The sequence below is a fragment of the Sphaerodactylus townsendi genome, unplaced genomic scaffold (genome assembly GCF_021028975.2).
Source record: "Sphaerodactylus townsendi isolate TG3544 unplaced genomic scaffold, MPM_Stown_v2.3 scaffold_561, whole genome shotgun sequence".
NCBI lineage: Eukaryota > Metazoa > Chordata > Lepidosauria > Squamata > Sphaerodactylidae > Sphaerodactylus > Sphaerodactylus townsendi.
Window position 1 is genome coordinate 1 of NW_025950761.1, and position 11,931 is coordinate 11,931.

The 11,931-nt window shown below is 44.6% G+C and overlaps 1 protein-coding gene across 1 annotated transcript; it reads right to left on the reverse strand.

Annotated features, from left to right (window-relative positions):
- Positions 1–5,069: 5,069 nt before the first annotated feature.
- On the reverse strand, positions 5,070–11,614 carry LOC125425478 (katanin p60 ATPase-containing subunit A-like 1). The gene is made up of 3 exons (XM_048483078.1): positions 11,425–11,614; positions 8,733–8,859; positions 5,070–5,136 (listed from the first exon to the last, which is right to left on the reverse strand). The coding sequence occupies exons 1-3, from the start codon at positions 11,519–11,521 to the stop codon at positions 5,121–5,123; spliced, it is 240 nt and encodes a 79-aa protein (XP_048339035.1). The 5' UTR covers positions 11,522–11,614; the 3' UTR covers positions 5,070–5,120.
- Positions 11,615–11,931: the final 317 nt, after the last annotated feature.

Genomic DNA, 11,931 nt, shown 5'->3' on the forward strand with positions numbered 1-11,931 from the left:
CCATCCATCCATCCATCCATCCATCCATCCATCCATCCATCCATCCATCTGAGCAGTGGTGTGGAAGAATTCCCTGCTCCCAGAGCGGGATTGGAAGGTCTAGAAATTAAATCATAGTTGCAGAGTTTAGTTTGCTGCTCTTCTTTCAGCTAACGAGACATCCCACTGCTCTGCTGGGAGAAGGGGGTTCTGCCACTGAGTCAGAAACACTCACTCTCTAGATGTGCATGCCGTTGCCACTCGATGTGGGCTGGCGGGAAAGGCGTGCTGGCAATGACTACACATACACCACACGTCTGATGGTAAATTGCTGGCCACAGCTTGTTTAATGATTCCAAAAGGTCATAGGAGCAAAAGCATAGAGTGGGGATGGATCCAATGTCAAGGTGGTTGCCTGCTGACTCTGCCCCCCACCTGCTGACTCCACCCACCCACCCCCACCATGCCTGCTTGCAGGGAACCCACTGGGATGGCAAGTGCCTGGGAGCCCATGGGTGCTGACCTCTACTTCGCACTCCCTTTGACCCCAAGGGGCATAGGCCATCCACCTGCCCATGTCTGAACCTGAGGCTCAGTGACCTCCCCCACACCCAATTCCCTTATGGTGGCCCCAGATCGATGGGGAGGCAGGTATGCAGGAACCACCTTTCCACAAAAGGATCCATCCCCATGCCCAATCCGCCAATTAGTAGGAAGGGAGGCTCACCCCCTCCCTGCTCCCTCCAAAGCTCCTAAGTCTGCAGCCACTCAGTCAGCATGTGCCATATCCCATGCAGCCACTCATCAGAACCCATATCTGATAGGTGCACACCATCTGCCCTGTGGAGGGTTTCCAATCAGGATCCTCCATCATCCTCCTGGGGAAAGTAAAAAGATGAGACAGTGCAATGGGCTGGACCAGATGGAAGTCTGATAAGTCGCTGACCTCCAGCGCCCAATGACCTTGATCTTTTTTAGGAGAGCTCTCGTTTCACCGCAGAAGTGGCAGCCCCAATATGAGACAAATGGGTGCCAACCGGGAGGAAGCCCGATACCCATGATGCAAACTATCAGCACGCTGATGGACTGAGAGAAGCAGGACAGGCCAAATTATAATCGCCTTATGCAATAGAAGCAGTAGCAACAGAGGCAGGTGTGGTAGGATGTACTCCCTGGTAGTAGGGATGGGGCAAGGCTGCCTGGCAGGGGGCGGTGTCAGCGCGATTTAGACACCCCTGGACCTTTGGATTTGGTCTTACAGCACCAAGGCTGTATGTAGCCGCAAAGAAGACCAAACCTATAGGCATAACATCAATACCAGCATTTGGCCCTGCCACTAGAGTCACTCGCGGGATGCGCCCACTGTCACTGAGCCTGGGAAGGCTCCCAAAAGCGCCAAATGCAGTTCAGATCAAGCGCGGCCTTGGATAGGGAGGTACACAAGAGCTGGAGTGAAGTGCTTTAAAACAACTGAGGGTAAAGATAGGCAACATGGCTGGCCTTGCGGTCATCCTTGGCTCAGAGGAGAGAAGGCAGCCTCCAGCTCTATCACCCATCCTAGCCAAAAATGGCCCCGGCCAGGGTCAGGAAGCCTCAGTGCCTTGAAGTACAGTACAGCCATGCCCAGGAGTGCAGGCCCATGGTTTTGGGGGCTGAACAAGTGCTCCCAGAGGTTCCCCAGATGCCATCAACAGCTTGTTTGGCCAGGAACAGGTGGGGAGTTGGGAGTTTCAGTAGCAGCTGAGAGAGCTAGAAAGAAGTTCACTTGCCCATTACTACCGTGCCAAGTGAAAGAGGGCTAAGGACCCAAGAGATGACCCTATATTATGAATCATTTAAAGAGCTCCACAGTTCCAGCCTTGGGAAGGTGTCTGGGTCTAGAGTGTACCCAGGGTGCCAAAGACCAAAACCTCTCCTCCTGGAGAGAGGAGGCAGCTTGACGTGTCTGCAGTGCATTGCTCGTTGCCTGGAGATATGCACTTTTGCTGAAAAGGAGAGGTTAGCCGTGAAGCAAGTAACCACCTGGCTGGGCACCAGCTTAAGCGTGAAGCCCACTCCAGATCCAAGAGAATCAGTCTGTTTGTGGCCACACAGCTACTGCCTGGATTTGTTTGCACCAAACAGAACTCACTTATTCCTAAACAAATCCACAATGGCTAGTAACAGCTCCAAACAGTTGAGGTCCACCATGGAGAAATGAGGAGAGATGGCACTGCCCATTCCTGTGGGAGGATGATAAGGACCTGAAGAACCCATATTATAAAGATTCTTACTTGTGAGGCTCCACGTAGTTCCAATGTGAAGAGGTGTCTAGGTCTAGGTATAAAAAGAAACAATAATGATGAGTAAAGGCGATATATATTTTTAGTTGCAGTTACCAATTTAGTATATACTTTTATTTAGTGCGTATCTATACAGACATATTTAAATCAATCGTTTCTATTTTGAGTCTTTTTCAGCTGGAACCAGCAAAAAAGGACATGGAGAAGGCGTCTAATGTAGGAGCTCCTCCATGATTTCCTCGTCCCCTTTCCTGACAGCCCCCACAGCTGGCCATCCATTCCCTTCACTCCTTTTGAGGTTGCTTAACTTCCAGGAAAGCCTGGAGATCTTCTGGAATTACAACAGATCCCCCAACTGCAAAGATCTATCTTGACTGAGTCACAACTCCCTGGATTTAAAAGTATCCTGGATTTAAAGTATCCATAAATTTGTTGGCCAAAGATGCAGCTATTAGTATATAGATGACAAAACTGTAAAAACTAGAACACTCCATGCCAAGGCGGGTGTGCTCTTTGTATGCTTCCGGATATCACATTAAACTCAGTCACTGCAGGAGCGCATGAAAGAATCCCAAAATCTCTAAAGCGGAACAAAGAAGCATGAGTCATCATTAGGACATTTATTGTGATTACTTCCTCTCCAAGGTACAGATGCCATTTTGTTGGAAACACAATGTACTATTCACAGTCTCAACTCAAGATGCCTTCTGTACGAAAATAAAATAAAAGTACAAATAGAAACAAGTAAAAGAATCTAAGACAAAACAATTTTTTAGAAACCAGCTGTGAAAGCTTAGGCCACACACCCATAAAGACTAGATCACTTACGTATAGATTGTAGTATTTAGTCAACCCGAGGTCCTACTAGTAAAATTCCCATATGGCTTGCAGGTTGCCAAGAATAAAGAGATACTGGATCAGTAGGCTAGACACTTTAAAAACGCAGCGTTTTAAACCCAAAATGAAAACTTTTCAAACACTAGAGTTATTTTGTAGGGTAGGCTGCCAAAATACAAAGGGAAACAACTGTTAGTCAGTTAAACAATTAATTCACAAAATAGCTAGATAGATCTCATTTAAGCACAACAACTGAGTACTCTAGGAATTAAATAACTTATTCAAGTGGAAATGGTAAGCTTGGACTTGGCAGTCTACAGGTTTTTTGGAGCTGAATCTAAAAACAGGACCCATTGGTAATTCTGATCAAGGGATTTTTCACTAAAAATAATTTGGATAACCAATTCCAGCCTGCTACCATTTACCTACGTATAATCCCTTTAAAAAAGCCAATTTTGCATTACATCTTTGAGGCCCCAATTACAATTAAAAACAACCCTTTCATATGTACTGAGATATATGTTGAAATGATATTCGTATTTGAAGGAGCAAAGTACTAAAATGTGTAGAAATACACAAAAATGTTAGACTAACTCCTAGATATACTAAGTGGTAGGGAACAGAATATTCTTAGATGCAAAAAAGCTTGATACGATCTATGCTTTCAAATTTAGGTTGCCCTGTATTTTTCATGAGAATTATACATACTGCATCAAAGATGCAACTGACAAAAGGAAAAGGTATTCCTAAAAGCAAAAGACAGGCTGGCCACCCAGAGCAAAGATCTGCACTGGTTTAATTTAGCATTGGCAGGTTAATCCCCTGTAACCTCCAGAATGGAGAGCAGGCCTCAAATGAGCCAAAAGACTGCAAGCTAAATCTTCCCTCTTACTTCAGGAAATGGTGTCACGATTGACAAAATCCCGAGATAGCACTGTATTCCATAAAGAGAAGCAATGTATGTAACACCAGTATAAAATGGAAATAACAGGAAAATCAGCCCTGAGATTTTTGCATCATTACCTGCTTTTTTAAAAGGTCTCCACTGCTGCTTCACACTTTACACAACAATTACGGTGGCCGCAGTTAAACCCAAGCTAGCTGCAATAAACATGAGAGAGAAACTTAGAAATTTCCATGCAGCAGCAGGAATGCATCAAAGAGGTACAGCTGAATCCACAGCAATGAACATATATCTATTGCTGCAGAGACACGAGTCTCCCTTTTACAGTGTGGTGTTTAATTGTGTTCCAACCAAATACCAGTGTAGCCATGGCAACATGAGCTGCAGTGTAAAGCAAACCTCAGTATTTTATTTCTAATCTTAGATCATACTGAAGAACTCCCTAATGGAGGGAGAAATTACGGAATAAAAACTTGCGATTTACATTCGAGGTAGCATGGAAATGGAGTTATAATAACTAGGCGTACACTATGTCCACAGCATCACAAGCATATATCAAAAGCAGGCTGAAGGCTCCCCCCCCCCCCCCCCCCCGCACAATCCCATATCTAGTGGGCAGATAGCAGCCTTGAAAGATTAGCACGTAGAAAATCAGGACACTGGCGTTCACTTGGTCAAAGTGCAGGCAACCTCAAGTACAGAGGGTTTCCCTTGCTACGTTTCGCAGGATTTCAGTAGTTATCCACTTGAGGAAATACCACTTGATCATCACTGTATATTATTTTTATTTTATTCCCTTCAAAGTGCAAAAAAAAAAAGGTTTAAAAGAGAGTCTCTTGTCCATAGTTAAGCTTGAAGATCTCTATGCCTTGTTAACATTCCTAAAATGGGAAAGCTACAATCCAAGCTGGGAAGAGACGCATCCCCAAGGTTAAGCAGATCCAAATTCTGCCATCCACTTGTCATATTTCTCCCAAATCCATAGCCAAGGACAGACTTAGAGATTTTCTTCAGAGCTAGGTCAAAGTCCCCCTTAGTGACAGGCATTTGGGGATTCTTCTTTAGATAGCGCTGGATCTCTTCAGGGCTTAAACCGTTAATACGCCGCCTCATCGCCATCAAAGAGAGGCATCCCTAGAAACAAGAGGAAAATGCCCAGGAACCTAATTACTAACAGTTGCAGGCTGAGAGGAACCATTAAGATTTTGATTACACTGTATGTTGCAGCCTCCTAGCAGGAGAACATAAAACATTTCCTCTTAGCTGCCTTCCCGTCCCCCTCGGAAACTCTGGCTTCTACATTTCCAATATCCCCAACATTAATATAATGTAAAGGACATGATGCAGCTGAAACTCACTAAGGCATCAAGTAAATGCACAGAGATAATTAAACCTATAAAAAATCCAATCCCCCCCCCAAGACACAACCCTTTTACAGTGATTTATGGAGATGCTGAGCTAATCGTTCAGCTCATGAAAAAGAATGCTGCTCAGTTGCTATAGCTCCTTCAAACCCTTTGGATCTATTCTTCTCTGGGCTGAGAAAGATGGTCCCAAGTGGCCTTAAAAATCCAATCCAATAGGCAGGAATGGATATGAAGGAGCAGAAGCCTGCTCTTCTTAGCTACTATATCCTTTTCTGCCTCTGTAAGCCTGAGAGCCGCCGTGGATGTGTTGTGTCAAAGATGTTACAGGACACAGAGAAGGAATCAGAGTAAAGAAACTTCAGTATCAGACTTGCCTGTATGACAATATTGGAGAACCTTCACATGATTTGGGGGCTATTTTCCCATCTTGGACAGTGACTTGAAGCTACTGCCTAACAACCTCCTAACCAGAGCCTCATCCGCATCACAGCGAAGGTGTAGACTTGGTCGTTCAGGTCATTTCTAAAGGAGAAACAGTACTCAGAAGTTGAAGTTTCTTCTCTGGAGAGATTTTACCAAGTCCTACTCTCGAGTTTTCTAAGGCAAGCCAAGATTATTTTATTTTGTTTAGATTTTGAGGGGGCAGGTGGTTTTGCAGCTTTGGGTTTAAGCCTTCTGGGTAAAACTTTCCCAGTTCTGCTATTTTTGAGTTCTGGGATTATTTGTCTTCCCTTTTTTTCATTCCCATGATCTAAGCCACACTGGGGATCTTTTTGGGCATATATGGGCATATTTTTGGGCATATATGTATTTTATATATGTATATAACATATGTATTTTAAATAATGAAGTTTACGGGATGATTTTTACCATGTGGAAGAAGAAAAAATAGTCCTGGTTCTTACTTCATCTTTACCAAGGGACAGTTCATATGTCAAACAAATAAATCAAAGTTTGGTTGTGATGGGTCCTAACTGCTGGGCTCACACGTCCTCCCTGGCATGGCATGGCTGATACTGAAGACAGAAGGAACCCCTAGTTACTGAGTTAGTAACACTGTGTGTGTGAGTGGGAGGAAGGGAGAGGGGTGCCATCAAGTTGCAGCCAACATGGCAATGACAGTGATTCAGCAGAGGTGGTTTGCCATTGCCTTCCTCTGAGAAGTCTTCCTTGGTAGTCTCCCTTCCCTGCTTCCAAGATCTGATGAGATCAGGCTATACCATGCCCACTTCCCTCCCATGGGATAGAGACTACTCATGGATTACTGAGGCACCCACCTTGGAACATCACAAATAACTGTAGTTAGTTATTCCTATCTTCAGTCTCTGTGTGCCCATGAAACGAGGCAGAAGGGCAAGCGCAAGGACGTAGGTAAGGGGGGGGGGTTCTTGGGTTCAACCCCCCATTACATATCCGAAGCTCCGCCCCCTGTTTGCAGGGGGTTTGTATTTTGAGTGTTTTTCCTTTTTTGGCCTGCAGGGGGCGCAGTTTTTAGGCTAGCAGCACCAAAATTTCAGGGATGTTTTAGGAGACTCTCCTAATGATACTGCCCAAGTTTGGTGAGGTTTGGTTCAAGGGGTCCAAAGCTATGGACTCCCAAAGGGGTGCCCCATTCCCCATTGTTTCCAATGGAAGCTAATAGAAGATGGGGCTACACCTTTGAGGGTCCATAACTTTGGACCCCCTGAACCAAACTTCACCAAACCTGGGTGGTATCATCAGGAGAGTCTCTTACTGATACCATCCAGGTTTTGTGAAGTTTGGTCCAGGGGATCCAAAGTTATGGACTCCCAAAAGGGGTGCTCCCATCCCCCATTATTTCCAATGCAAGCTAATAGAAGATAGGGGCTACACCTTTTAGGGTCCATAACTTTGGGCCCCCTACACCAAACTTCACCCAACATGGGTGGTATCAGTAAGAGACTCTCATGATGATACCACCCAGGTTTGGTGAAGTTTGGTTCAGGGGGTCCAAAGTTATGGACTCCCAAGGTGAGTGCTCCATCCCCCATTGTTTCCAGTGGGAGCTAATAGAAGATGGGGGCTACACCTTTGAGGGTTCATAACCTTGGACCTCCTGAACTAAACTTCACCAAAACTGGGTGGTATCATCAGGAGAGTCTCCTAAAGATAACCAGAAAGTTTGGTGCTGCTAGCTTAACAATTGCATCCCTGACAGCAGGCACCCCCAAAATTTCCCCAGATTCTCCTTTTAAATTCACCCCTTTCAGTATGGATTTAAAGGGAGAATCTGAGGTCCCCAATTTAAACATTTAAAGTGATGCTGTTTCAGGGTGAGGGATAATCCAGTGGGTTACAATAAGTGACAATGCATGCATACGTACATTATTAATTTCATTATTTGTCTGATAAATCATTTCACAGAGGAGTTCATTACACAGAGGAGTAAAGGTCGTTAAGATTTAGATGCATTTTGAGACTGCAGCTATTTGAGGTAGTAGATCTCTAACCATGCTTCAGAGAGGCCTGAGTCACCTCAGAAACTTGTCAGGCATTGCTCAATAAAAAGATGAGAAATGACAGGCTTGCTTCAGTAGCCAACAGCTTCCCTATCAACACTAATCTTATCCTGCAGTGAGTGGCCATGCAGGAGTTTGGTGGGGAGGCACCAATCCACTGTGAACAAGCATATCACTTACAGTTTCTAGGGGTAAAAAAAGACTGGTTGGCTCACAAATGGAAGAAAGCGGGAGAGAATATAGGTGAGAAGATAAATAAGGAGCGGGGGAAAGATGCAGAAGTCCTTCTGGTTCCCTTGCTTCTAAATCTAAAATAATCAAAGAATTCCTCTGTGACAGGAATAACTCATCAGACAATAAAGCTACGAAACTCAAACTTGGGCAGTGAAACCCTAAGGGGTGTGGCTGCACTACAGCCAGGTACGGTGCAGCCATGGTGCAGCTACGCCACCTCCAAAGAGGCTTGATGCATGCGGCCAACAAGATGACAGGAATGCTCTGAACCCCCATGGAACTGCTCTGTGCAGCTCCGTGGGCTGCACCTACCTTTTTGCTGGCATAAGTCTATGCAGGCGAATGAGTATGTTCCCACCGCCATGAACACCCCCTTTGGCTCCTACACCAGAGGAGAACTGCAGCAGGGTTGGCTCTCAAGTGTTGTACTGCTGCATGGCTCCCCAGCACCAGTGTAAGTGCCTCTGGCCAGTGTAAATAACCCTGACAGTATTAGTGCAAGGCCCATTGCACTAATCTCTAACTCTAACCAGGGTCATGCTGCCTCCTGAGGGGTTTCATCCCCTCCCCAACTTGGGATTCTACTATTAGTTTAGTTTAGCAGTTCAATTGTTCTTTTGCAAACTAGGAAATATAGCAGATAGGATACCTGCAGACATTAGTAATGTCAGCGCCAGAATAGCCTTCAATCTTCTCAGCAATTTCTTCTAGATTGATGTCAGGATCCAGATCTACTTCACGAAGGTTAATCTTCAGCAATTCCGCTCTGCCTTTTGCTACAATAGTGAAGATCTGATTACAGTACCTTGCAAATGTGGAATGTTTATATAACGTTTAACATTCTAATTCAGTTTTATAATCCCTGAAAATGGCCCCATCTTAAATTCCAAGAAAACCATGTGCACCTTTAAAAAATGCAAGCCCATCATATTTTAAACAAAATACTGTTACACTGAATTGCCCCAAACGGGGAGATTCCAGGGGCAGGAGTCAATTTCCTTTGGATGGAGTACAAGAAAATAGTGGTGGCATCCTAAACAAGACTACACCTTCTAAATCCGCTGAAGTCAACGTCTCAAAAAGGCGTGAGTACCTAAACAATTTCTGCCTATTAAGAAGTAAGATTCCGATGCAGGCAAAGAGCCACTCCTGTGAAGTGGGAAATCCACTTACTTCTGGTCAAATCCTTGGCAAAGTATCCCTACCCCTAACCCCTAACCCCACCCCTTGCTTCCCAAGGTGTTTCATCTTCAGCCAAGTGAACACATAAAGCCACCTTATTCTGAGTCATGCCACTGGTCCATCTAGCCCAGTAGCTTCTAGTCTGATTGGCATGGATCTCCACCAGGATCTCAGACAGACATCTTTCCCAGTTCTGTGCACCAGGGCTGGAGCGAAGGGAAACTGCGCCTGCAGCAGGCATGAAACCTGCGCCCCGCCACGCCACTGCACTGGTGCACGCCCAGTGCGTCAGACCCCCTATCCCCTTGGCACCATGCCACTGTTGTGGACTGAAACACTTTTAAATGGAGCTGCTGCAGACTCAGCCTTCTGCATACTTCTGCATAAGGAAGTATCTACTTCCTTAGATTTTTTAAAAAATAAAACAGACTGTTCCCTCCTGCAGCAAGTGAATAGATACCCTGTTTCAAGGCAATTTTGACCCATTCCCTAAAGAATAAGACGACTACAGCAAAATAATGGAAAACCGGAAGTTTTAAAGAAGATTTTTGAAAAGAAATAAGTCCTCTGGGGCGGGGGAATGCCTTCCTGGTTGGCTAACACTTGTGACAATCATCAGTTTGCAGAACCTGGAAACAGAAGGCTTTCTCTAGTGGTGAATTAACTGTGAAATTTCACAGCTTTAATTTGAGAGAGAGGGAGGGAGGGAGGGAGGGAGAGAGAGACACTCCAGAGTAGGCTCACTGCTATCTGTGCATAGCTTTTACTGCTTTACCTTCTGTTCAGGTAAGAGTTCTGCATAATTTGAAAAGTTTTATACTACCAGAAAGGGAGCCCAGTAATAGTTCCATTGTGCCTCTACTGCTTCTCTCTTGGATCAATACAGTAAACACTTCCCGCTAAAAACTAATTGAAGCAGAAATCAGCAGCAAGTGAGAGAACTTCAAACAGAGGGTGTTTCCACGTGAGAATCAAAGCAGTTCTCACTTTGATTGATTTGTAACACAAATGCTCAACCTACATTAACCAGAAGGCTCATTTGCATCACATCTGCCTTCTCCACCTTTTCTTTCGTGTTAAATAAGGAGACATCCAGATAAAACAGCATGGCAGAGGTGTAAAGGCAACTTAAGCCTCATGTGAGTAAATGCTCTGTATCAGCCAAAAACTCAGCATTTCCCACACAAGAGGCTAAAACGATCCATTACATGTGGAACAGGGCTGCTTCGGCAAGTGGGATGCCTGCGATGAGTACACCCCCTGAAAATATTATGCCATTTTCCCCCAACCTGATCACTTATGAGCCACAACCACCGATGTGGTACAGGGTAAGAGAAACTTAGATTGTAATGTCATCATGACAATATGAGGTAATACTGAACATCAAGGGGAGGACTTGACCTGGGGATGTCTAACACCAGCAGCCCTGTGTTGGCACAAAATATAACATTCTGATCCCTTAATTTACAACCTGATGAAGTCAGATATACAACTATGAAAGGCCCTTCCCCCATCAAGCTCGACAGCAGCTGCTACCACTTCACACATGTATACTCTTATCTTGGAAGCTTATGCAGGAAAATAAGCCCTAACTCTAGTTTAAGGGGGTTGCCACGATATAACTCTAAAATGATGAGGAATCCTTAAAAGCAGGTACAACTAACACCTGGGAAATCCCATGCACACTGAGATACCATAAGGCAGGTCAATAATTGGAAGGCTGAAAAACTAGCCACAAAGATCAGGCAAGGGTTGGTTTACAACATGGGAATCCTGGAAGCAAAAATTCTTGGATCTGCTTTTCTGCTTTGGTCAGTAAAAGCACAGAAGTGGATTGGCAACATTTCCTAAAGACACTCAAAGGCTGCCTCTGATGGCCATTCACAGATTGCCCATTATGCATTCAAAATAATTATAAGGTCATTAAAGCAAACTCAGGTTCTAAACCTAAGATCCTCTTCATTGGACTCTGCAAAATACTGTAGCTCATTTATTCTGTAACCTCAAGCATTTTCTAAAAAAGAAAAGTTATTAACCCCTGAAAATGCAATATTTGCAACAGAAATGTCAGTGGATTCTTTAAAATTCCCCCAGGGAACCTTTAAATAACAAGTGCAAGAAAAAGACATTCAAGAGAAAAGCGGTTATAGCAGTCCCACCTGTCGGCAATGGTATATAAATCCTTTTCTCCAGCCTCCTTCTTAGAGCTTCGTCGATGTCCCAGGGAAAATTGGTGGCAGCCAACACCATCACCATTCTGGAAAGGTCGTCATTCTCCAGAGCTCCGCTTACCCCTACACAAAGAAAGGCTGCATCTGTAGCAAAGTATTTCTGTTTTGTTCACTTTCAAGTATGTATTTGACTTTTGATTAAAAGGGTATTTAATCACACTGCCTGGCCCTCTTTGTGTGAAGGGGAAAAATAAACCTCATTTGTCAAGAACGGCAGAGTTTTTTGGGGGAAGGGGGAGCAAGCAAGACAAACGAAAAGGGCCACCACCAAGCTACATGTTTGCAAAACATCTAGATTCCTGGCAAGGAGAAAGGTAGAACCAAATGAGGTATTTATTTTGCATAAAGGAGACAAGGAATTCCCACAGCCATGTCTGCTGGCGTTGACCTTTTTGTGGTGATCAAGGAGGATTTAAGTGTCAAACTAGGCATGTT